Source organism: Microchirus variegatus, assembly GCF_963457635.1.
Source record: "Microchirus variegatus genome assembly, chromosome: 18".
NCBI lineage: Eukaryota > Metazoa > Chordata > Actinopteri > Pleuronectiformes > Soleidae > Microchirus > Microchirus variegatus.
Genome location: NC_139819.1, coordinates 7,569,523 through 7,595,512, shown reverse-complemented (window position 1 = coordinate 7,595,512; position 25,990 = coordinate 7,569,523). Strand labels below are relative to the sequence as shown.

The window sequence follows — 25,990 nt, the reverse complement described above, 5'->3', positions numbered from 1 at the left end:
CTCTGATAACTTTTTGTTAAGTTTTGTTGTTGTTGACCATCTGCCTCAAGGTACAATTTGTGTATTCAGTGATGGCTTTTTGCATAAATTGGCTATAAAGTGTGGGTATTTGACTTGCTGTTTGGCAGGCAGTTGGTAAACAGTTCTAAGTATACAAAAGGCACTTGCTGGCAGCCAAGTGAACCTGTCAGGTAACTGCACACTCTAAATCTACGGAGATCGACGCAGTATATATATCGCAAAACTGAAAATATCTGATCCAGGTATTTAACGAGGTTGGAAACAGATGGTTGAACGTCGTTGTTTGGAGGTGTTACAGTTTGCTGCTCCACTCTTTTGACGTAATATTTAAGATCATTCCTTGAGGCAAATTTGACCCTCTCCTGTCCACAATGAATTAACAGAAATGACGATACTGATATTCCCTTCAACTCGATCATAATTCCTGTTTTCTGAAATACATTTTCACTTCAGACACAGGATAAACACGCTGGTAACCAAACGTTTAAAAAACTCTGTTTGCTGAAGTTTATGGGCAAAAGAAAAGAAAAACAAAGTTGACCGGCACTGGAGGAGTGTAACTATTCTATGAGACAGATGTCTGACAGATGCAGAGTGGTTGCAATTTCCTTAACGAGAGGTTGTGCCCGCAGCCATTTATTTTGAAGTCCCCACCACCACTTAAAAAAGGTAGGCGCCACTTAGTATATCATTTCCCACATCCTCAGATTTTGGTCTGGATCTGGCCCTTCAGACAATCGGAGATTGGGGGAGTGAACAGAGCCCCACGATAACCAGTGAGAGCGAGTTGACCGGGAATCGGATGTACTTTTGTTTGCAACCGTAACTTGTAGGACTCATATTGATTTCGTCTTCTTGGAGTACTTCGACAGGTGGTTATACACTCCCCCGGTAACTGTGTTAGGTCCATCTGCCTACAAGTTGTGTATCAGTGATGCTTTTTTGCATAGCTCGGCTTTAAAGTGTGGATATTTGACATGCTGTTTGGCAGGCAGTTAGTAAACAGTTCTAAATACACAAAAAGCAATTGGATGTCATGCACTCTTTAGAAATAAAAGTGCTAAGTAGAACCATATAAAGTTCTTCGGCTTGTCCTCATAGGAGAACCCTTTTTGGTGCCAGGTAGAACCTTTTTATAAAGGTTCTACCTGAAACCCTTTTTGAGGGTTCCACCAAGAACCCTTTTAAAACCCTTTATTCAGGTAAGGGGTTTTAAAGGGTTCTCTGGATCCAAATGGTTCTTACTGGAACCATTAGTGTTACCAAGAACCCTTGAAAAACCCTTTCTTTGGGGAAATGGTTTCAGAAGCAAATGGTTCCAGCTAGAACCTCAGCCCTTGTAGAAGGACCCTTTTGGAACCCTTATTTCTAAGAGTGTGTCGGCAGCCTGAGATGTGACAAAAATGAACAAAGACCGGTGCTGGATTCAACCTGTCAGAGTTCACTGCGCACAGCTTCCAGTTGTCCAGGAAACAGATGTTGTGTACTGTACCTTCCAGTTGATTCCGTCTTCTGAGCTAACCCATGACTGCATCCAGTTTTTTTGCGTTGCTCAGCACACAAATAGCTATTAAGTCGAACAATCCACCTCCAAATCCCTGGAATCTCCTCCTTTAAATAATTTTATTAAACTCCAAGTGTGTGGTCATTTGTCTTGATTGGATCATCTAGTCTGTGCTTTCTCAGCATTAAATAATTTACATTTCGAGAAAAAGGTCAGAATTGCTGCCATTACCTTAGTGTTTGGGCAACCGTGATCACATTGTTTGCAGCCACACAGCCTGTAGCATGGCTGCAGTCCTAACCGACACCAACTTCAGTTAAATAGCCTGCAGGACAACACACCATAGACTGTTTTTACCGGGTTAAAAACAGTCGTGACCCGTCCACCTGGGACTGTAGAGTCGATCATAACAGTCTTTTAAGTTATGATTGAGCTGTGTTGGAGAGTTTCGTCAGATATCGTGGATACTGTCCCTGTCGTCTATCGAAACGCTAACAAAGTTGGATAAGAGATAAATTGCCCTTGGGATAAACTAAATAAGTGGTCCAACAAACCGTCGTTAGCGTGTTTGCAGCCTAACAGCCTGTGGCATCGCTGCAGACAACACAAACAACCTGCTCCATTCAAAAGGGCCACAGACTCAGTGCAGTGTTCAGAGCAGCAGCAGCAGGAACCTTGACTGTTCACAGAAGTTCAACATGAGTGAAACGCAGCAAAGAGCCGTGTACCTGATCACAGGAGGCTGCGGCTTCCTGGGCAAGCACATGCTGAGGGTTCTCCTGGAGAAGGAGGACGACGTGGAGGAGATCCGTGTGTTTGATAAATATGTAGACACCACTTTGAAGGGACTGAGCACAGGTAAGAAAGAGGTGCCTGTTGATTGTTCGCGACTCCACCCTGGTTTGCACTTGAGTCGCTTCACCTGCGTGGAGTCGATCAAAAGTTGGTGCCTGTTGGAAGAATCTGACCCCACAGTTTAACATCTGAGACTTTACATCCTCAGAGCGCACAAAGGTGGTGGTCATTCAGGGCGATATCACTGATTACAACAGCGTGTTGGAGGCCTGCCACGGAGTTAATGTCATCATCCACACGGCCAGCTTGGTGGACGTGTGGCACAAAATCCCACCCAAAGTCATCCACTCAGTCAATGTCACAGGTGAGACTCGCTGTGATTTGTGAACCCAGATGTGTAGCACTCAAAACCCACCTGTTTAAGACTGTTTTTCTTTTATAATCTCAGTTGCAATGTAACCTGTTTCTTTGTACCTTGTGTATTTCTTGTGTTTTTCCGTGTGCTTGATTGCCAAAAGGCACCAATTGTCCTGGACAATGGAGAGAAACTGTTTTTCAGTCTTCACACATCTAAGATCAGCTGTCAGCCAAAGTCAGTTTAAATGTCATTTTATCAACCTGATCACATATATATATTTTTTTTATCTCTTCTCAGGAACAGAGCAGGTGGTCAAGGCCTGTGTGGAGTGCGGTATCCAGGGTCTGCTCTACACCAGCAGCATGGAGGTTATTGGCCCCAATAGCAACAGAGACCACTTTATTAGGTACAGCTATGTTTATAGATGTGTTCTTGTTTCTGATTGATTACCAAATATACAAATCTGCATATTTTTCACTGTAGATGCACAGGCAGAAAATTAGAAATGAGTATTCAAAGCTAAATGGCAAACCTGGTGTGATTGAAACCTGGTCATAGCAAAGAAATATTTTATTGTGGGTGTTGAGCTCATCCAACATATATGCAGTGAGGTACCTTGTGAAGAGGAAATTATATACTCTACAGAAAAGTGGACGCAGTCCTCTGGTTTGCTGTTTGAAGCCAACCAGGTGTAAGAATATATTAAATGGCCACCAGGGGGTGCCACTTGGTTGCCAAAAATAACTTTTTGAATGGAAGTCTATGGGAAAATGGGCATATTTCTTGTTTTACAATATCTGATATCTTAATATCTGTCCAATTTGATTTATTTTTCTTTAGGGGCAATGAAGACACACCGTACCCTGTGAAACACAAAATGCCCTACTCCAAGACCAAAGCACAGGCAGAGAAAATTGTGCTGGAGGCAAATGGCAGAAAGGTAATTGATTGAAAGTCTGTAGGGAATCAACATAATGACTGTGCAGCTTTGTGACTTGCCACACCTGCTCTTTCTGCCTTTTTTTTTTTTAAAGTCCAGTTGGCCGCCTTGTGCTTACTAATGGAGAATTCTGTTTTGCCTCTCGTCCAGGTGAAAGGTGGAAAGTGTTTATACACGTGCAGTCTGAGGCCGACAGGGATCTATGGTGAGGAGCACGACCTTTTCATTAACTTCTGCAAACAGGCTATTGGAAATAGAGGCATCGTTTTCAATGGTGTCACTTCCTCCACGGAACTCGGGCGAGTCTATGCAGGTAAATTTACAGTGACTCAGTCGTAACTTAAGGGGTGTGTTTGGGAATTCTTTTTAATGCAATCCAGACAACTTTTTAGTCTATTTAATGCACACGGAAAGACCAACAAAGAAAAGGTTTTGTAAAGTGTAACTGAAGTTCAGAGATGGACTAAAAGCAGAAGCATATGATGTCATCTCCTCTGCAAGTCACATGAATGTCTTACATGAGAAATATGAAAATAACTCATGGTGTCTCACACTGAGTTAAAAACACAGTAAAAACTGAAGAAAAAGATACACAGTATGGGTAATCGGATCCTGATTTTTTGTTGTGACGACACAAAAGCAGCATAATCCACGATTGTGTGTGTGCAACACAATCAACAACACTGAATTATCCTCCTGCCAGGATGACATTTTGAAGTGTGTTTGTGATGTATAATCTTTTCAATGGCACAAGGTCATTTTACTGGGTATATCTGCTATACATTCATTTATTTTAAGAGTTGACATGTCATTAATTAATGTTGTTGTTACTAGGCAATGTGGCTTGGATGCATGTACTTGCAGCCCGAGCCCTGAGGGAGCGCCCGAAGACCGTTGCAGGAGAGGCTTTTTACTGCTACGATGACTCACCCTACAAGAACTATGCAGATTTCAATATGCAGTTCGTGTCCGGGTTAAATTTCCGTATGATCCATATTCCCTTAGTGGTGGTCTGGTTTTCAGCCATGCTCAATGAACTGCTTCGTTGGATACTGAGACCCTTTTATAACTTCACACCGTTGCTCAACGGTTTCACCTATATTTGCGTCAGCACCTCGTTCACTGTGCGCACAGACAAAGCCTTTCGTCACTTCCAGTACCGGCCCCTGTACGGCTGGGATCAGTGTCAAGCTCGCATGACGAAATGGGTCAACACGTTAAATGTGGATAAACGCTGGAAAAAAGACTGTTAATACGACCTCCATTGCTGCAACATGCACCAGAAGCTTCTATGTGGACACACAGAGAGAGAATATGACATAATAATGACATAATAATAATGATAACAATTTATTTAATCTTTACCAGAAGACAGACAGCGGAACTTTGCAAATGCTTTTGTCGTACTTTTTCTTTGTTTTTTAGGCGCCAAATTCACCACATCAAATTCCCTGTATCGACATTGGCAATAAAGCTGTTTCTGATTCTTTACAATGTATTGGTTTGAGTTTTTGAAGCACAGCTACGTGAGATTTAGACGTGTTTAATTCATTCTATTTATTAGAGGGTTCTCACCTGAATTTTATGTTAGCTTATGTTTGGAGATAATATGTAAATATAATAAAGAACAAAAGCCACTAAATCGTGTTTGTGGCAGATTGTGATGCCTTGTAGAAACAGATTTATTTACTATTTGCTGGACTGAAATGCACCTCAACCAATGACTCAATTAATGCTGGAAGTCTAAACAAAAAAAAAACACTTACACAGGATATTACCTAACAGGTTCTCCATTAGTCAAACACAACACACAGTCAACATGACATGTATTGTCTCTTGGCAATGAACTTATTGCACTTGTGGATAATAATGGACAAGTTATAACTTGTCCCGTTCTCAGTCCATGAAAAAAAAAAATCGCAACGATGTCCTTCGACCGTCCTTATCAAAAAGAAAGTTGAACTGCTGCCCAGCAAAACAATAAGTTAATAGAGCTCTATTTGAGTGTGTGTGTGTATGTATAATGTATAATTGGGAGGGTTATGTATGTGCGAGGGTTTGCCTGAGATGATAAAACGGAAAACGTCGATACAACAACTAGCCTCCTCTAAAGCCACAGGGAACCAGCAGCAGTGTCCCACAGCAGAACTAGCAGGGAAAACATGACATATACCGAGCGCATGAGCAAACAGGCGACACACACATGTTGCAGCTCTACAGCACTTGTGCCCGCGATGCTTGCTAGCGGCACGACTGTAAACATCCCGACACGTCGTAAGACTGCCATCACGTGATGTCGTCCTAACCTCTAAAGTGCATTACACTCAAATCATACAGATAACACAAACAAAAATAATCTTAATACACTAACATAAGGTCACTGAAATTGATAGATTCTATCATCCCCCTGAAATGACGTCATGTTGTTGTGGTTGGCGGACTTCCGCTGTTCTTGTTCTACGCTGATAATACAAGGTATGAGTGGGAAGCGGTGGATAGTACCTGAAACGGCTAACCCGTGTCTCGTCCCGTTTAATTATGTTTGTTTTATTGATTTTTATGAACAAGTCAGGCGTCCCCGGTTACACCGGCATGCTTAGATCACAGTAGCCACGAAACCGACATGTTACAGCGAGGAAATCGGCACGGTATTGACACCGACGCTCAAAATTGAGGGCGTTACGTTAATTGTTTTTTCAGCGTAACGCCCTCTATTTAGCGCAACGGCAGTTACGCTAAAATGTGCTAGCTAGAATCCTGTGTAGCATTATAAGTTTCGACATGTTTAACCAGCATTATTACTTTATGTTGTCTTCATTTATTAATGCCAGTGTTATACGCGTAACACTGACAGTAACTTTACTTAAATTTATCCTGTGAAGTTTTTGTAATTTTTTAATAAAGATTGTTTGACAGTTAGCATTTGATTCATATTGTTGTCTTTTTAGTGTGATGTACGAAATGTACGTCCTGTCCCGAAGACGTGCCTCGTCGCTTCATGTCTTGCTGTAAATGATGGGGGGATTTCTCCATGGAGATGACTGATGTTCGTCCGCGGGTGTGTGTAAAGTTGAATCCATAGCACCGTAGCAACCAGCTGGACCTACCACATATTTGTTTGTCTGAGTATATGGGAGTTGCCTTGCAGGAAAACGTCTAATGTTCCAGCATTTTAGGGCGCCCCCCCACCCCGCCATTGTTGTGGGGAATTCCTATAATAGTTTACAGGCCAGCTAAACTGGAAAGGAATAACATATTCTCCAGCTGAAACCTTTGACACTCGTTCTAAACAAAACACAATCAAATAAATCTGCAACTGAAACGTTGAAGAGTGTAAACAAAACGCGTTTGACAATTATTTGCAATGCTTAAAACTGTTATTCTTGTGAGTTATACATGTTATTTGCATGACACATATTTACTGTATATAATGTAGTAATACAGTAATACAATATTTATGATGTATTTTTGCATAATGAATAATCCTTAAAGTAGCTGTCAAAAAATGAAGGAACACACGATGATGTCGAAAAAAAATAAAAGAAGTCAACGAAACAAGACTCGACTAAAATGTCCTGCTTTTTTATTTTTTTTATTTTTTTTATTAATGTTTTAGTCAGAAAAATACAAAAAAGTACACTATTACAGTTACATGAATTTTAAATATATTTCAAAAAAAAAAAAAAATAGATAAAATGTCTTTTATCAGTATTCGCACAGTCTGTTTTTCTTACTTTTTTTCTTCTTCACAAACATAAATGAAAAATAAGAAATACTGCAGTTAAAATGTCCTGCTTAACAAAACGGGCGATGCCACAGGCCAGGCTGTTGAAATAAAGATGTACTTCAAAGAAGGAGTTATTTGTTACATGTGGGGAAAGTTCAATGTGACTTCATAGTGCAGGGAGGAAATAAGGCAAGACTGCATATGAGAGGAGAGCAGTCCATAAAGGCCAAATACAGGAAGAGCAGTATTTATTAAGATAATGCACACGTGTTTTACATCAAATTCATCCACTAGATGGTAAGCGTGGAAAATGGTTGTTCTTCAACAACACATTTAGGCATACAAAACGTGATGGGTAAAAAAAAAGCAGACAGAAAAGACATGAAAGTACAGGTTTTTTTGTATGCACACACACATATATGTGTGTATACAAAAATGCCCACTGGTGGTCCCTGGAGATATTGCAGGTTGGCCACAGACACTGCGTTATGAATACTCTCTCCTATTTATTGAATTTGTGTAAATATAGATTCTTTATTTTGCGGTATTTTAAACTTATTCAAGCTAACACTTTGTGTGTCTTTTTTTTTTAAAGTTAAACATGTATGGACGAGCTCTGCGAGAGACATTGATGACGTCAGGCGTCGCTCCAGCTGCAGTCGGACCTGAAACTTAAGACCTCACTCAATTTATGAGTAAAATATCAGGTAGGATTCATGAATTCTTCTCCTGAACGATGCTCATTGAATATTAATTAATATTATGCATATTCATAGGGATTTATAGTAAATATTCATTATCAACAAAATCACAGAAGGTTAATATTTTATTGGTTATTTATTCATTTTTTTATATACTCGACCTTGGGACCAGCCTACTAAACCCAGCTGACAGGGTAAAGTTCATAAAATATCTAGTCCAGTTAACTGATTTGGACTTTTGCACTGTCTAAACACAGCTCCTCCCACTGATAAGTACAAGGTTGTTGTTGGTCCGTGTGTGCAAATGCTATCAGTTTATCTCCGTTTAAGGTAAATTATCGACATCTGAACGTCAACCTTTCCCTCCATTTTGTCAGATTCTCTCCCGAAACAAAATCCAGCACATTGACATTGGCCTAGTGTGCCGGTGTTGTGTGTTTGGACTTGTGTTGACTGTCTGCTGTTGTCATGTGAGTCATGCTCTTTCTGTGACTGCAGCTGAGCTCACATTTCCATGAGCTCTAAGAGTCACCGGTTACACAGACAATGTTTGTAGGATTGTATAATGTTTGTATATGCTGTATCATGAAAGTGTAATATAAATAGATTGAGACAACACTTTGCACTACTGTACATATATTAGTTGTGTACCTACGTTACATTTAGCATAAAAAAGTGACATTTTTGCCGCATTTGTCCAATCACCGTCATGCTCACGACAGTGAAAAAAGTCTATTCTGTGTCGTCTCTAGCTCCAATGATATTTGACGACATTTGAGAAGAAGCCGAGCTTCCCTTGCTGTCTTAGAGCAATCGTCACAGTCCCTTTAGCAAAGTTTATAAAGTGGACGCCATACAGTGCCAATTAAGCCCATCAGCTCCACACAACTATCTCTGTGTTTCTAAGTATTTAGTTTTTCCCTGCGCTGCACACAGACTGATTGCATGTCACGTGCGATGGAGGCAAAGCAGGAGCACAACAGCTACATAGGAAAACCCATAAAAGCAGAGGAGACAGTGTGGTTTTGCACCAGTATTTCCGCTCATTTAGTTTCTGTGGGTGTAGCAGAGGTGCACTGGAGACTTATTGCATTTACACTTCTGTTCAATGTGTTCACAATGTGTCTCTGACCACCTCCCGAAGTGGTTTTGGGAGACGAGATAATCTGTCTCGGGTGGTCAGGCACAATCTGATTGCAATTCGATCACAGAAAATGCATTTTAATAGTGAAGCCACTGTGTTATTAGTTTTAGTAAAGTTTTAGTAAGATAGTTAGATTGCTCTACTTGCACTAAATGGAACTGCATGTAAATGTTGTTGTTGTTCCACACCGTAGCTTTAAGAAACATTCAAATGTAACACATTGCACAATGTGTAAGAAAACTTGGACCACGTGTACTCACTTAATTACATGCACATGATACAGGTCTATACATAATTGTACACTGAAGTTAGTCATTCTTCTTCACATACAGTCCAGTAGCAGTTGCTGGTCAGGGGAAGCTCATTTCAGGCCCAGTTATTTCTACATAAACTCTGCAAACAATAAGAACAAGGAAATGCGATAATTGGTAGCATTTTTTTTACCACCAGCTACAGACTTCCCTGGCTACAATCCACACAGGACAATGGCACTTCTATGGAACTGATAAGCTGACAATTATCAGTGTTGTCCTTCTTTTTATCTTTTAGCCAAACTGTTTTACCAAGGTTATTACCATAAAGTATCGGGGAAAGAGTGTGCGCTGCGTGAAACAGCCCACTGCCATCAATCAAGAAATTGCTTGGGATTAAAAAATCTCCCTGGAGGAGAACAACATCCCCTGCATGTGTGGAAAAAAGAGAACATCCCTCTACTCTTGCTTGCCCTCCTCGGAGTGAACACGAAAACAAAGCATACCCCCAATACCCCTAGCTGCTTTGCTGGAAGGCCTAGGGGCCCATCCTCACAGTACTGAGTACTTATCAGTCTTTTGGCATTTTCACAAACCAGTATGTGGTGGCAGGCTTGTGTAACCTGGAATTTGAGTACTTCGAGTGGGCCTCTGCTTCAGAGTTATGTTGTCTGTAGCAGTATTGTTAGACTTGAATGAGTAATATGTTCCTGCCTGAGTTGTGCCATACAGCCCAAAAGTCTGTCAGGAAGCAGAATTGTAGAAGGTCAATGAAAACTGAGGGAGGAAAAAAAACAACCCCACAATTCTTCCATGACCCTGTTATAGTTGACATGATCTACAGCCTTCCTGTGTGAAATCCTCTCCCTGACCCCACCCCGCAGATCATCGCACAGACGCACAGGAATAACTGACAAATTCAGGGCCTCGTAAAATGCTCCATTTACAAACTTCAATCAGTTGTTTGTGTGTGTGTCAGAGAGAGAGATCTACCAAATGTTATTGAGCTACTTTGTGGGAGTCATGAAATTGACTCCATGCACAAAACAGCCCCGCCTCTGACGTGTGAGCAGCCACTGAGTTTGTTGTTACCAGCAAGAATTCAAACAGGAGGTTTCAGAGTGGATCGGACAGAAGTTCATGTAAGCATCACTGAGTGTCCCCTGCAGACCTAAAACTGAAAAAATAGTTTGTGATGATAAGCTGCAGACAGATAGTCGATGGCCCTTGTGTTGCCTCGGGTTTGTCATTTGGCTACGACTGTCCAAAGTTCAACATTTTATTTGGTTTTCTCCAATTGCCATTTAAATATTTGACAATATTTGACATGTTTGTACACAAAAAAGTTTGGGGTCACTAAGAAATGTCTTTTTTTTTTCAATGAATATAACATTAAATTAATCAGAAATCCACTCTATACATTGTTAATGTGGTAAACGACTATTCTAGCTGCAAACGTCTGGTTTTTAATTGAATATGTACAAAGGTGTATAGAGGCCCATTTCCAGTGTTCAAATGGTACATTGTGTTTGCTAATCACATTAGAAGGCTATAGCACAGCTGAAAACAGTATTGCTGGTTCTTTGACCAAAGCAAAGTTTATTATTTTTGAATAAAAATCATTATTTCTAATCTTGTCAATGTCTTGCCTATATTTTATATACTTTTAATGGAAAACACAAAAAAATTGTATAGGTGACCCCAAACTTTTCAACGGTAGTATAAATAATATACAATATAATGTACAATTATGTTTAAACAATGTCAAAAAAGTGCCTTCTTCCCTGATCAGTGTCTGTCTGAAGCCTCCTCACTACTATTTCGGTGGCTTGTTTGCTCGATGGAATGAACACACGTGCGTACACATGTATGCATCACTCGCTGCGTAGACTAAACAGGATGTTGTGTGTCACGCACCTGCAACTTTGCCACTTCCTGTTCAGAGGTTTGAGAGAGAGGAAGCATCGGAAATATTTCACTCTACGGGTCCTTCTATTTCACAAGTCGTCACCGTCACGAGATGACGACAAAGGAAAGGGAGAGCCAGTGACGCCTCAGGACAGACCGTGACCTGTGCTGGACAGGTGGTCATTCTATTATTATTATTATTATTATTATTATATAAAAAAAGAAGAGATGCATTTAAGAGAATTTGCCAGAGGAAAAGGACACTTGTCTGTAGGAAATGTTATTCACCAACTTCCTCTGACTAACAACAACACTGGCTTGAACTGGAAATGACAGGTTATTGCTAGTTGTGTAATGTAAAAACAGCACTGTAAGACAACTCAAGAAGATTCTGGTTTGGGGGATGGGAGGATGAGAAGGGAGTGAGACTGAAGAAATGACAGCATGGAGAACTCTGTGTTGACTTAGCACAGCGATGGAGAATTCAAGAGCTTTGGAAATGTGACGAAACTGTGACTTTGATCTGCAACGGGGAGCTTTGATCTACTGGGACTTTGTCTTTTTGTTTAGAAGGATCGACACAGCACTTAATCCTAAACTCTTTCTTCAAGTGTACGTATAGTCTCATTCGATAGAGTGTCACATGACGCTAAAGACTGCTTTAATGGTGCATTCCATTTAAATCGGAGGTCGGAATTTGGAACTGGGAGTGTTGGACGCAAACGTATCTCAGGGTAGCTTTCGTCAGCAGTACCGGTTGATTGTGGCGTAGGGCAAAAATTAAAAGGTACTTATCGTGCACAGGTGGGGAAGGCGCCACCGTTATATAATTTCCCGCAATCTCAGATTTTGGGCCCTTTCTGGCGCTTACGATTTTGGGCTGATTTGAACAGATCATCTGGCCAAATTATCCTGCAGCTTGAGGAGTCAACAGACGCAATTTTAACAACGCATCAAGAGTCTTCCAGCTTTTAAATGGTAAGTATTAAACACTTTGATTTTTCAAACATCGCACACACGGCAGCTATTAACTGACCACACCAACAGTCCACCTCCATGGCTGTTTGATTAAACGTCAAGTGTGTGTGGCCCTGGGTCTCTTGACTGTGCTTTCTCGGGTTTAAATAATTAAAAATCGGTGACAAAGTTTGGCGCGTTTGTGGTCTCTCACCTTTTTAAAGTCTAGACTGATTAGGAAATCCGCTGCAGGCGTTTAGAGGTCACTTCCTCGTGTGTTTACCACTCTAGAGGGTATTTTAGTGTGATTCAAGAGGGTACTTTAGAGCATTCACTGACTCTGACTCCATCTGGAGAGCACCAGTGTTTAGTTTGCCTGAAACAGATGGATTACTAACTACAAACTACGGAAGAGGATTAGGGCCACAGAATACTGATTGAGGTGTTTTTTCTCAATATGTCAGAATTCTGATTTTAGGCGCCCTTTTACAGGCCTGACTTTTTTCAATTCAGGACTTTTCTCCCCCTCAGAATTCTAAGATTAAACAAGAATTTCGATGTTTTTAAATCTCATTATTAGGACTTTTTAATCTCATAACTATGACTTCTTAATCTCACAATTATTACTTTTTTATCTCATAATTATGACTTTTTATCTCATAATTTCGACTTTTTATCTCATAATTATGGCATTTTATCTCATAATTATGACTTTTTTTATACCTCTTTTTTTCTGGCAGAAACGGGCTTCCATAAAAAATCTGAATTCAGGTTGGCCCTCATTCTCTTCCATAATAAACATTTGTTTTTATATATTGCAACTGAAATGACTGTGGTTGATGTAGGCGTCAGTTCGTGCCATTACGCAACCGTGATCGCTCTAAGTTTACGCACTCACACTCACCCACTGACAGGCTGTTGCATGGGTCAGTTCTAACCAACACCCTCCTCCTTTAAATAGCCCGCAGAGCAGCAGCGCGGCGCTCAGACCAGCAGCAGCAGCAGGATTATCCGTGACTCCGCAGAGAAGCTCAGGATGAGTGAAACGCAGCGAGGAGCCGTGTACCTGATCACAGGAGGCTGCGGCTTCCTGGGCAAACACATGCTGAGGGTTCTCCTGGAGAAGGAGGACGACGTGGAGGAGATCCGTGTGTTTGATAAACACGTAGACACCACTTTGAAGGGACTGAGCACAGGTAAGAAAGTAACGGAGTCGTCTTTTTGTTGTTGCTGTTGATTGTGCTGTGTTGTTTCTATGGAAACGCTAACAAATATAGGATAAATTGCCCTAAGTAACTATAAATAAGCGGTTCAACAGAGCCTTCCGATGCGTGTGCGCTTCATAGACACGTAGACACCACTTTAAAGGGACTGAGCACAGGAAAGAGTGTACTTTAACGCTGCACCTGCATGCAATAATAAAAAGCGTTAAGACCAATAGGAAAGGAAAGGTGAAGACTTGCAGAGTACATGGACCCAATTTCTGGTTCCCTGAAAGTTTGCCCTAGGTTATCCTATGGTTGTCATGAAAGGTTTTCCTAACGTTAGGTTTTGGTTGCACATACCTTTCACCTTCATCCAACCTTTTATAGAGCTTTCTCATTTGGTTACCAGAACGTTCCCTTAACGCTATACCTTTGTCACAACCTTCATTCAACTTTCACAGAACGTTCCAGTGGTGTAGTGTGGTCTACTGTAGTTGGGTATACTGTCAGCATGGGTTGCCAGACCGGCACCACAATAACCTACAAAAAAGTATGCACATGATGAATTTGATTATATTTAGTGTTTTAATGAAAATCACAGTCATCTCTCTACTCTTTATGTGCAAAAACAAGTATGATTTAATTAATAATTTATAATAATACATAATGAATATAATTTAAAATCCTGGCCTTTTTGTAGTGGGTATATACACGTATAGACTACACCACTGGAACGTTCCATTTGGTTCCTAGAATGTTCTGCTAACATTTCTTTTGCCTCAACCTTTGTATAGAATGTTCTCTTTTGGTTGCATCTATGTTCTCCTAATGTCAGCGATACGGGAGGGAAATTATCTCGGCAGTTTCTCTTTTAAAATTGGAAAAAGTTCAAAAAAAAGTATTGTTAAATGTGTAACGTGACAATGTAATACACAAATATTGCAGTGTTCTGTCACGTAACATGCGTTTGTAGAACAAATTTCTTGTGTTTTAAATCTACGAAGAGCCTTTAGGACACCAAATTTTTTTTGACTCTCACTTCTTACGGTTTTTCCCCCTCAGTGCGCACAAAGGTGGTGGTCATTCAGGGCGATATCACTGATTACAACAGCGTGTTGGAGGCCTGCCGCGGTGCCGATGTCGTCATCCACATGGCCAGCTTGGTGGACGTGTGGCACAGAGTCCCAGAGACCCTCATCCACTCAGTCAATGTCACAGGTGAGACTATAGAGAAACTCCAAGTGCGAGGAGTCCCAAGCCTGGATATAATGGGAGGGTTGCATCAGGCATCTCTGCCAAAACCAAAACATGCAGATCATCTGCTGTGGTGACCCCTGTTGCAAACTCGTCTCATATTATGTTATTTGACTCCAGATGTGGAAAGAAAGCCAATTTGTCTTTTCATTTTTCCACACATACGTGGCTTCAGTTTGGTTACACTTCCGTTTTACTACTTATACTTTATGATTAATGTAGTAATAATAATAAGTAATGTAATTCTACTGACCCAGCTGTAGCCCGAGTGTTAAGCTGTTGTTTCCTGCCACACACCACAGTGTGTCTGGGTTGAGTTAATGGTTTATAAATGAGGACGCGTGTCTGATAGCCTACAGTGACTGCACAAAGAAGCACAATACACTTACTGGCCACTTTATTGAGTACACAGAGCGCCTAATAAAGTTACAGAGGTGGTCTATTGCATTCCTTGGTTGTAACATGTGGTTAATTTCGCCACTATTGCAAGCAACTTTTGCCGTTCTATCATTATCAAAACAGTCTGATCATTGTCCTCTGACCTCTGGCATCAACAAGCCATTTTCCAGAGAATTGCCACCTGCACTGCGACTGACTGGTTGCACAATTATTACGCAAGTTGTATTCCTGAGGATGAGTTCTATTGCAGCTCTCTCGGTCAATCCATAATGTGAATAAACAATAGAATTTTGACATCTCAAAAAATATTCAGTGACCATTTTAGGCACCAACTGTCATGAGCCTTCCATCCATGGTGTTAGTTTGTTGATCTGTACATACACCTGGGAATAATAAGTGTTAAGTGGTAAGAAAAGCTGAAAAAGATCACACTTATCATGGTATGAGGCTGCTACTGCTTGGAACGGTGCTTCCTCTAAACTGAGGCAGTGTTCTGGATTTGACCTTACGACATACAGGATGATCACTTTCGAAAAGTATGACAGGAATGCGTCCTTTTTTGCACGTAACACTCACTCTCTTAGTTTACTTTGTAGAATTCCGTCGACAGTTTGTCGTTCAGCCTAAAGAGCTGAAAGTGTTTCCCTGTTTTCCCGATCACTGGATTACACAGACATGTTTGTTGATTCTTTTAGATGGATGTTAATAAACTTTTACACAGACATTCATGGTCGGCAAAGAATGCTTTGTAGCACGACAGCCTTGCTGGATCGCTGGCTGGATGGAATCGGCATATTTGTCTTTTGGCCGTGTGGGTTTCTGGAAAAAGAACTTTCCTCCAGGAATGTTTTCTTCCAAATACTTATTGCTATGTCCTCTTCATGATGGTTTGCACACAGTATTATGTCCAATAGAATATCCCAGACTGCAAGTTGAGTTATAAAGCATGGAATAATCAGTTTTGAAAACACATTCCCTTATATTCTCTGCCAAACTGGACGAAATGAACCTGTGGACTGAGTCATTTTCTCCTCTATTTTCTCCGTTACCTAAAACAGAACACACATGGGTCTCATACATCTGTTTAAATTAATTTCCTGCTGCTTATTTTCCCAATATGCATGGAAAAAAATAAATCTCTCTTGACTATTTCACCCCACAGGAAAATGTTACTAACCCTTTTAAAAATGAGCTTTTACATCACGCAACATTCTCTGCTCTGAAACACACAGGTTTTTGTTATGATGATGAGTCAAGAACAAGCTGAATTTAATTGAATCGACCTGATCATTCATTATTTATTTATTTTTTAAATCTCTTCTCAGGAACAGAGCATGTCATCAAGGCCTGTGTGGAGTGTGGTATCCAGAGTCTGGTCTACACCAGCAGCATGGAGGTTGTTGGCCCCAACGTCAACAGAGACCACTTTATTAGGTACAGCAAAAAAACGATTACCAAGTGAACAAATTCACACATTTTACTCTGTGTGCTGACAAGGTTGTAATGTATACTCTTATTTTGAAAAATACCTAGTGTCGATTAAAAGTGGTGTTCATCGTTGCTGGTGGCTGGAATAGAGAGGAAACCACTTGGTTTGCTGGTTGTGAAGCCAATCAGATGTAAGAATATATTGAATATATGGAAGTCTATGGGAAAATGAGCCCGTTTCTTACTTGAGGAAGAGTTAATAATCTCAATTGCCAGTTTTATTAGTTATGTTCCCGTCTGGGAATATTTGGTGTTTTCTAGGAATTTCTTTCTTAAAAAAAGTAAATTAAGGGACACTCATAAATTTAAAAGTATATGATCTTCAAAAACATAGCTCAGTTTGGATATGGATGGCAGCAAACCCAAAATACTGTTTATAGTACAGAATGCAGAATAGCAGAAGTAGTGATTTGCAGTTTTGACAATAACTGTCTTTAATGAAGGGGATCTATGCTTTAGTTCTCAAAGCAGGAGATAAAATACCATCTAACATGAGCAGGAATTCGGCTGGGATTGGCACCAGCGACCCTCATGTGGAGGATAAAGCGGTAGACAATGAATGAGTGGGAATCCTGACATTCTTTGAGATGTGTCTTTGTTATAAAGTCTGCATGAGTGCACATGCAAGTTGGCATATAGCCACAGCTCTACCTCCAATATTCAATTTCTGCTCACATGAATATGTGGAGTTGTGGTTTAAACACACAATTAATGTCTCTAATTTCTTTTTCTTTAGGGGCAACGAAGACACACCGTACCTTGTGAAACACAATATGCCCTACCCCAACAGCAAAGCACAGGCAGAGAAAATTGTGCTGGAGGCAAATGGAAAAATGGTAATTGATTTAAAAGTCTTTGGGGAATCAACATTAAGACTGTGTAGCGTTGTCACCTCTGCTCTTTAGTCCAGTTGGCCACCTTGTGCTTCCTAATGCAAATTCTGTTTTGCCTCTCGTCCAGGTGAAAGGTGGAAAGTGTTTATACACGTGCAGTCTGAGGCCGACAGGGATCTATGGTGAAGGGCACGAGCTGTTCAGGGAATTCTACAACCAGGCTGCTGAAAATAGAGGGTGCGTTTTCAATGGTGTCCCTGCCTCCACGGAACACGGGCGAGTCTATGCAGGTAAATCTACAGTGACTCAGTCATTACTACAACTTAAGAGGTGTGTTTGGGGATTGTATTTTATGCACACAAGACGACCTTTGTTCTATTCTCTGATCTTAACTTCCCCTAAAAAAAGGTCTTAGAGAAGGACTAAAAACAGCATATGATATCACCTCCTCTGCAAGTCACGGGAAGTCTGAATGTCTTACACGAGAAATATAAATAACTTTGTTGTGACGACACAAAAGCAGCATCACCCACGCTTTTTTAAATTTTAAGTGTGTTTGTACGAGGTAGTGACTCATAGTCAGCGTTGTCTGAGGGACCGTCCCCATGGTGAACATGCATACTTTGTTTTTGCCTGAGAGGCATGCCGACCTCACGGAGACTGCGTTTGAGGGGATTTTTTGTTTTTTAAACGCCACCCAGAGTGGGAAAATATTAGTCTCTCGTTTCCTTGTAGACGGCAATTACGATACTTTAGGCAAACAATGACGCCATATTCCCAGCTCTCTCTTGCGCTGTCATTCATTGTCTTGTGTTTGGAGATTCCCTCCATCCATCCATCCATCCATTATCTACCGCTTTATCCTCCACCGGAAGGTCGCGGAGGGTGCTGTGCCTATCTCAGCTGACATAGGGCATTAGGCGAGGTCACACCCTGGACAGTCCATCCCAGGGCCACGTATAGAGACAAACAACCATTCACTCACACACCTACGGTCAGTTTAGAGTGACCAATTCACCTAATAATGTATCGTAAACTATCTCATGTTTATATCCGTCGTCTTCTCGACTGAAAACAGCAAAGAAAAAGATTGTTTACGTTTCGTGCCTTCTTCACTTTTTAATTCCGTGTATTGGGGATGTTTGTGTGTGTGTGGGATATGAGATGGACATGAAAGCACATGTATTTTTTTTTATAATTTGGCATTGATCTTTTCAACGACATAATGATGGTGGTTTTAATTATATCTCTCTCAGGGAATTCATTCACTGTGTTATTACCAGTGATGGTTTTAAAAACATAAAATTCAAAGAGCCTTGAGGCGTAGTTTCTTTCTTTCTTTATCACACAAGGTCGTTTCACTGGTATTTCTGCTATACATTCATTTACATTAAGTCAATGTTTTACTAATTAATGTTGTTGTTACTAGGCAACGTGGCTTGGATGCATGTTCTTGCAGTGCGAGCCCTGAGGGAGCGCCCGCAGACCGTTGCAGGAGAGGCTTTTTTCTGCTACGATGACTCACCCTACAAAAGCTACGTGGAGTTCAATATGCAGTTCCTATCTGCGTTTAACTTCCGTATGGTCCGCATTCCCTTTGTGGTGATCTGGTTTTTGGCCATGCTTAATGACCTGCTTCGTTGGATACTGAGCCCCTTTCATAACTACACGCCGTTGCTGAACAGTTACACCTTTTCCGTCGTCAGCACCTCGTTCACCGTGTGCACAGACAAAGCCTTGCGTCACTTCCAGTACCAGCCCTTGTACGACTGGGATCAGTGTCAAGCTCGCACACAGAAATGGGTCAATACGTTCCCTCAGGAGGAACGAAAAGACTCCTAATGTGACCTCCATGACTGCAACATGCACCAGAAGCCTGTGGACACACAGAGAGAGTACATGACGAAAGGAGTGACCTGCGTTTAATTTATGACACAAATAACACGTGATTGATTTAATCTATCCCAGATTAACTGTACAATGTGTTAGCTTGAGTTCCTGCAGCACAGTCTCCGTTCTAGAAAAGTTTCACTGTGACTAAAGCTGCGTGAGATCGTTAACTTAATTATATTTATATCACAGATTGTCTCACGTCAGCGTTTAATTAATTACTTATATTTATTATATCACAGATTGTCATACATCAGCATTATAAGTCTATACGTTTTGACCAGCGTTACTACATTTATGTTGACTTCATTACAATGTCAGTGTTGTAAGCTTCGTCAGAAACATATCCTGTGAAGTTTGTGTCATTTCCAATAAACATTGTTTGACATTTAGCCCTTGATTCATATTGTCGTCTCTTTAGTGCGATGTACAAAATGTGCGTCCCGAAGACGGGGGATTTCGCCGTGGAGATGATTGATGTTCGTCCTCAGGCATTTTATTGTGTGTAAAGTTGACTCCATATCACCATGGCAACCAGCTGGCCAGCACATATTTGTTAGTGTGGAGTATATGGGAGTTGCCTTGCAGGGAGAAAGAAAACGTCAAATGTTCCAGCATGTTAGGGTGTCCCCCCATTTTTGTGGCTTTCCATGGTAATTCCCAAAACAGTTAACAGGCCAGCTAAAGTGGAAAGGAATAACCCACAGTCTTCAGCTGAAACCTCTGACACTCTTTCGAAACAAAACACAATGAAATGAATCTGCAACTGTGGTATATGATGCGACCAGTGTGCTGCTGCCCCCCACTGGTTAAGGTGCATCTTCAATATCTCCATGTGTTGCGTCTTACTCTTTATGTTACTAGTTGCACATCTAAGCAGTTAAAATGTCTGTTGATATGATATATAGTTGATAAACATGAAAGTAGTCAAATGCAGTCCAAGAAATGAAGGAACGCAGGATGTTTAAATGTTTAAATTACAAATGAATATAAAACAAATTTGCCCAATAAAAGAGATCATCTAAACATGAACTCTAGTTTAAAGTCCTGCTTCACAAAACATGCCACTAACTCAACAAACTGACCAAACAAATGAGTCAAAAGGGAGGGGACAATAAGCTCACTCAGTATAAAACACCTAAATCTTTGTGTTTAGACAGGTTCCACCCTCAGCTACGGTGTTTGGCCGAACTACAGAGGAGAACTGGACTTCAGGCACGATAACTCAAAGAAAAATGCATTAACACAACAATCGAATGACAAAATAAACATAACTAGAGTACTACCATGCAGTGTCAAATTGGCAAGACTACAAATAATGATAAGAGGCCAAATACAGGAAGAGCAGTATTTATTAACATCATATGTCCATCTTGGAGTGGACTATGGTTGTTCTTAAACAACACATTTAGGTATACAAAACATGATAGGTGAGAAATAGACAGAAAAGACACAAAAGTGTGTGCCACTGCCCACTGGTGGGCTTTGCAGGTATTGCAGACTGAGTGATGAATAATATTCATCATTAAATTAACAGGAGAATATTATTCTCCTGTTAATTTAATTAGTTTAATTTTGCGTTTGGGGAAATAATGTGAAAGACAATGAAATAGATCAAATTAAATACTATATGATGTCTCATATTTGTGATGCTATTTCACAGAATTTCAAATCAAAAGCGTGTGCTTTGATATGGAATCATGGTGTTGGTGAATATAACAGGACAAAAAATATTACTTAATTAATTTAAGACTCTCTATTTAAGGCATTTGCGATGTAAAAGCATTGAAATTAGAATGTATTATTCCCTCAAAAACATAAAAACCGAGTTCTGTTGAACCTGAAACTAACGTTAGCTTAGTTTGGGTGAATTAGCTTGGTTCTAAATGTGTGTGTTTGTGTTTTGTGTCCCCCCCGGTTTGTTGCCGTGTGTAGCTACACGGTATCTTAGCAATGATGCACACGCCGACAGAGCAGAGCACAGGCTGAGCAAAACACGCGGGGGGAACACGTTAAACACAACGTTTTTAACTTTAAACTTATTCTAGCTGACACTTTGTGTGTGTGTGTTGTTTTTTTGTTGTTGTTTTTAAAGTTAAACATGTATGGACGAGCTCCACGAGAGACAGTGATGACGTCAGGCGTCACTCCAGCTGCGGTCGGTCCTGGAACTTACGACGTCACTCAATTTACGAGTAAAATATCAGGTAGGATTCATGATCTCTTCTCCCGAACGGAACTCACTGATTATAAATTAATATTATGAATATCTACAGGTCTTTATGGTGAATGTTGCTCAAATGTGCTTTGCTACTTTTGTGCCACTGTCTGAATACTCTCAATAACATGGCCAATTATTGTTGTGTATTGGTGTCCTGCTGCGTTTTGCCTTTTTAAGCTGTTTCATTCACAACATGTTACTGTAGTAATGTTTTTAATTATTGTTTATGAATGTTTTACTTAAATTGCCAGTTGCAACCTCAGGAAGCTTGTTTACAGATGAAAATGAAAATGAAAATTGTGTACTACTATGAAGCACTGTGCATGTCAAACAAAGCAGAGAAAGCACTCTGAGAGCGCAACAAACCTCAGGACAGGACGCTCAGTTTTCCTCATTATCAACACAATTCCCCATAACACAAGGTTCATATTTCTTTGTTCATTAACTTGATAAGAGGCCAAATACAGGAAGAGCAGTATTTATTAACATCATATGTCCATCTTGGAGTGGACTATGGTTGTTCTTAAACAACACATTTAGGTATACAAAACATGATAGGTGAGAAATAGACAGAAAAGACACAAAAGTGTGTGCCACTGCCCACTGGTGGGCTTTGCAGGTATTGCAGACTGAGTGATGAATAATATTCATCATTAAATTAACAGGAGAATATTATTCTCCTGTTAATTTAATTAGTTTAATTTTGCGTTTGGGGAAATAATGTGAAAGACAATGAAATAGATCAAATTAAATACTATATGATGTCTCATATTTGTGATGCTATTTCACAGAATTTCAAATCAAAAGCGTGTGCTTTGATATGGAATCATGGTGTTGGTGAATATAACAGGACAAAAAATATTACTTAATTAATTTAAGACTCTCTATTTAAGGCATTTGCGATGTAAAAGCATTGAAATTAGAATGTATTATTCCCTCAAAAACATAAAAACCGAGTTCTGTTGAACCTGAAACTAACGTTAGCTTAGTTTGGGTGAATTAGCTTGGTTCTAAATGTGTGTGTTTGTGTTTTGTGTCCCCCCCGGTTTGTTGCCGTGTGTAGCTACACGGTATCTTAGCAATGATGCACACGCCGACAGAGCAGAGCACAGGCTGAGCAAAACACGCGGGGGGAACACGTTAAACACAACGTTTTTAACTTTAAACTTATTCTAGCTGACACTTTGTGTGTGTGTGTTGTTTTTTTGTTGTTGTTTTTAAAGTTAAACATGTATGGACGAGCTCCACGAGAGACAGTGATGACGTCAGGCGTCACTCCAGCTGCGGTCGGTCCTGGAACTTACGACGTCACTCAATTTACGAGTAAAATATCAGGTAGGATTCATGATCTCTTCTCCCGAACGGAACTCACTGATTATAAATTAATATTATGAATATCTACAGGTCTTTATGGTGAATGTTGCTCAAATGTGCTTTGCTACTTTTGTGCCACTGTCTGAATACTCTCAATAACATGGCCAATTATTGTTGTGTATTGGTGTCCTGCTGCGTTTTGCCTTTTTAAGCTGTTTCATTCACAACATGTTACTGTAGTAATGTTTTTAATTATTGTTTATGAATGTTTTACTTAAATTGCCAGTTGCAACCTCAGGAAGCTTGTTTACAGATGAAAATGAAAATGAAAATTGTGTACTACTATGAAGCACTGTGCATGTCAAACAAAGCAGAGAAAGCACTCTGAGAGCGCAACAAACCTCAGGACAGGACGCTCAGTTTTCCTCATTATCAACACAATTCCCCATAACACAAGGTTCATATTTCTTTGTTCATTAACTTGTTTTTTTTTAAATACAAAATATCGTGAACAGATCACATGAGAAATCCAAGTATAAAACTACATGAAGTCAAGGTCTTGGAATTTTTATTTGATAAAAGGGCAAACACCCTGATGAAACAGTCATGAAATATTAATCTAAAATAGCATACCACAACATCAAATTCAACTGTCTTACTGCAAATGAGGGTACTAGCAAAGTAAAGAACCAACCAAAACAACCCTCCTGTTTTTACCTTTGTTGGATTTCTCTGTATTGCAGAGGGCTATGCTCCATTCTTGTCCCTGACCAACCGACAATCAGTGTTCAAGTCCAGTGAGATGATGCCAGGACCTGGACAGTATGACTCCACATCCATCAAGGTAGCTGTAGGTTAGAGACACGTGACAACCATTTCACATTCACAAGTAAGTAAAGTCCTGACAGTAAGTGAGGGAGGTTATGGCGGCCATAAAAAGGTCATGAAAGGAGAAACAGCTTTGTCATGAAATATTTATGTCACAGTGCTTAAACAGTGAATATGATAATGGTGTTATGTGTTATTTCCATTGCACAAGCATGACATTAGAGGAAAAGTATAGTCAAGTATTGCCCATTGAAGTTTTGTTGTGTGAGAAATGGGGACATCTACTGGTAAAACTGCAGATTGCATCTCACTGAGGACTATTCCTCTCAGCTCTCCATATCCTCACTGCATCAGTGCACTATGGTGGCCTTTTATTACTCTTTGCCGTGGCTTCCTTCTTTCTTATTGGTTTTATTGACCCAAGATTCTGCAAATCATCATTTAAAAACAAAGGAAGGAAATGCAAGGGAAATATGTCATGTACTTGAGGTTAAAAACAATATCTTGAGCAAACATTTATTCTTTTGCAAACTCATCCTTTCAGTTAAATGTCCACGGTGGCCGCAGTCTGCAGAACCGCTCCAAGCGATTTGAGGAGGTGGTGTCAGAGGTTCCGGGCCCTGGAGCCTACACTGTGCCACCTGCCTCAGATAAGTGGCTCAGGGCTGCGACGGCTGATGCAGGACGGGTTGGGAGCCCTGGCATGAAAAAGGTGGGAATAGTGGGTGAATTAAAAATCAGCCAACTTTCATTTATTATTATTATAATAATGCTTCTCATCTCAGTTAGCTATTATTAAACAATGTCCATTAATAGATTTCTTTTTCACACATACAGCACAATTTAAAATACAACATGCCAAACTTCTCTCAGTGCTGTGCACTGTTATGTGCTGTGTCTGTGCCATTGAATGTGGTGACGGCCAATATTTGCATATCGTCTCCGAGCCAGGGCTATTATCTGCAGACCAGTCACCAATCAGTGCTAATTCTACTTTGGTCTCAATAATTACTTCTCTGTTGCTAAAAACACTCCCCATATGTCGTGTTTGCTCTAACTGTACCAAGTTAGCGAGTCGAGTAGTGCTCGTCGAAACAAGCCAATATAGACAAACTTTTTTGTCTTTAAATCTCTTCAGAGGCAGAACCCGTCACGCTATTTTAACACTATTTTACTTTTGTTGATTGTAAACCCCCTGAAACCGCATTCACTTTTTTCTGTTTTTTCCTGGAGGTTTTGTCAGGCTCCCCCCGACAGGTTTATCTCCACTGTTCATCGAATTCAAACCACAGAAGAGCTTTGCTGTGCTGTAAATCCAAACCCTCTCCCTCCTGTATACAATGAGAGATAATATCTCAGGCGGTTTGAGGTTTCCAGACAAAGCACCGTTAAAAACACACCAACTACTTTATCCTTTAGCTCACGTTGACAGACACTGCATGATACATGAACTGTAGAGAAACGTTGGGAGTAGAGAAACAAGAGTTCAGGGCTTTTATCTGATCGAGACCGACATCAATGCTTACCTTACATTCCTTGAAACCTGGCCAAATATGAAAAAGACCTACAGTGATTATTCTAACACTCTTGTCTTTCAATGCTTCAGCTGTAATGATATGTATATATGTATATGTATGCACTCCCTGCTATAGGTGGAAGTTACTGGAGTAGAATCCATGTGTTTTGTTTTTATCTCTATACTTCTCTCTCCATCTGTTTCTTATCTCCTCACCCCCCCCCCCCCCCCAATGTTATTCTGTTTCTTCTGTCTCCTCTCACTCCCTGTCCCTCTGACTCTGTCCCTCACTCAGTCTCACACTAAATTGGCCTTAGGCAGTGTTCACCTACTTTGTAAGGCAGGGCATCTTCTCCACCGCTGCTTTCTCTTCTTTACTCCACCTGTCTTTCTCCTGACTTTTTACCCCTTTCTTTCTCTCTTTCCATCCAGAGGCTGCAGGCTAAAAGTATCTGGCTGGTTCGACACTCAGACATCGCTTCCATTCCTTCACCGGGCCAAGCTCATGGCTATGAGGAGGACGCCCTGGGTGTGCTGCGCAAGCAACAGCCTCCGCCCAGGGACAGGACCCTGGGACCAGCCTACTACAACCCAAAGGTGAACACAGACACAGACACCCACCTTAACCATAACAAATAAAATATCTAACCATTTAACCACCTAAGCCTCAAAATGTCTGTCTGGACTTAAGTGCTTTTGCCCATTTTTCCAGAATAGCTTCCAATATGTGGCATTT

General features: G+C 40.5%; 3 protein-coding genes across 3 annotated transcripts in view; all 3 read left to right on the top strand.

The window, feature by feature from the left end:
• Positions 1-2,223: 2,223 nt before the first annotated feature.
• LOC310940209 (3 beta-hydroxysteroid dehydrogenase type 7-like) lies at positions 2,224-4,871 on the top strand (the record flags this gene model as incomplete). Its single annotated transcript, XM_083905140.1, has 6 exons — positions 2,224-2,383; positions 2,529-2,684; positions 2,976-3,084; positions 3,519-3,618; positions 3,769-3,931; positions 4,453-4,871. The coding sequence occupies 6 exons, from the start codon at positions 2,224-2,226 to the stop codon at positions 4,869-4,871; spliced, it is 1,107 nt and encodes a 368-aa protein (XP_083761266.1).
• An 8,451-nt stretch (positions 4,872-13,322) lies between these two features.
• On the top strand, positions 13,323-19,715 carry LOC310939634 (3 beta-hydroxysteroid dehydrogenase type 7-like). The gene is made up of 6 exons (XM_083904440.1): positions 13,323-13,502; positions 14,574-14,729; positions 16,490-16,598; positions 17,389-17,488; positions 17,613-17,775; positions 18,915-19,715. The coding sequence occupies exons 1-6, from the start codon at positions 13,343-13,345 to the stop codon at positions 19,325-19,327; spliced, it is 1,101 nt and encodes a 366-aa protein (XP_083760566.1). The 5' UTR covers positions 13,323-13,342; the 3' UTR covers positions 19,328-19,715.
• A 3,110-nt stretch (positions 19,716-22,825) lies between these two features.
• stpg2 (sperm-tail PG-rich repeat containing 2) overlaps positions 22,826-25,990 on the top strand; it is a gene marked incomplete at both ends in the record, with an annotated part of 52,954 nt that continues 49,789 nt past the window's right edge. Inside the window, 4 exons of the mRNA XM_083905139.1 lie at positions 22,826-22,931; positions 23,654-23,754; positions 24,283-24,450; positions 25,687-25,851. Coding sequence (XP_083761265.1) covers positions 22,826-22,931; positions 23,654-23,754; positions 24,283-24,450; positions 25,687-25,851 — 540 coding nt within the window. The remainder of the gene's footprint in view (positions 22,932-23,653; positions 23,755-24,282; positions 24,451-25,686; positions 25,852-25,990) is intronic.

Bases quoted from the DNA above. Each gene is read 5' to 3' on its own strand.
- LOC310939634 (XM_083904440.1), top strand. From the start codon at position 13,343: ATGAGTGAAACGCAGCGAGGAGCCGTGTACCTGATCACAGGAGGCTGC. The intron at 17,489-17,612 runs GTAATTGATTTA...CCTCTCGTCCAG, and splicing joins TGGAGGCAAATGGAAAAATG to GTGAAAGGTGGAAAGTGTTT. The intron at 17,776-18,914 runs GTAAATCTACAG...TGTTGTTACTAG, and splicing joins ACACGGGCGAGTCTATGCAG to GCAACGTGGCTTGGATGCAT.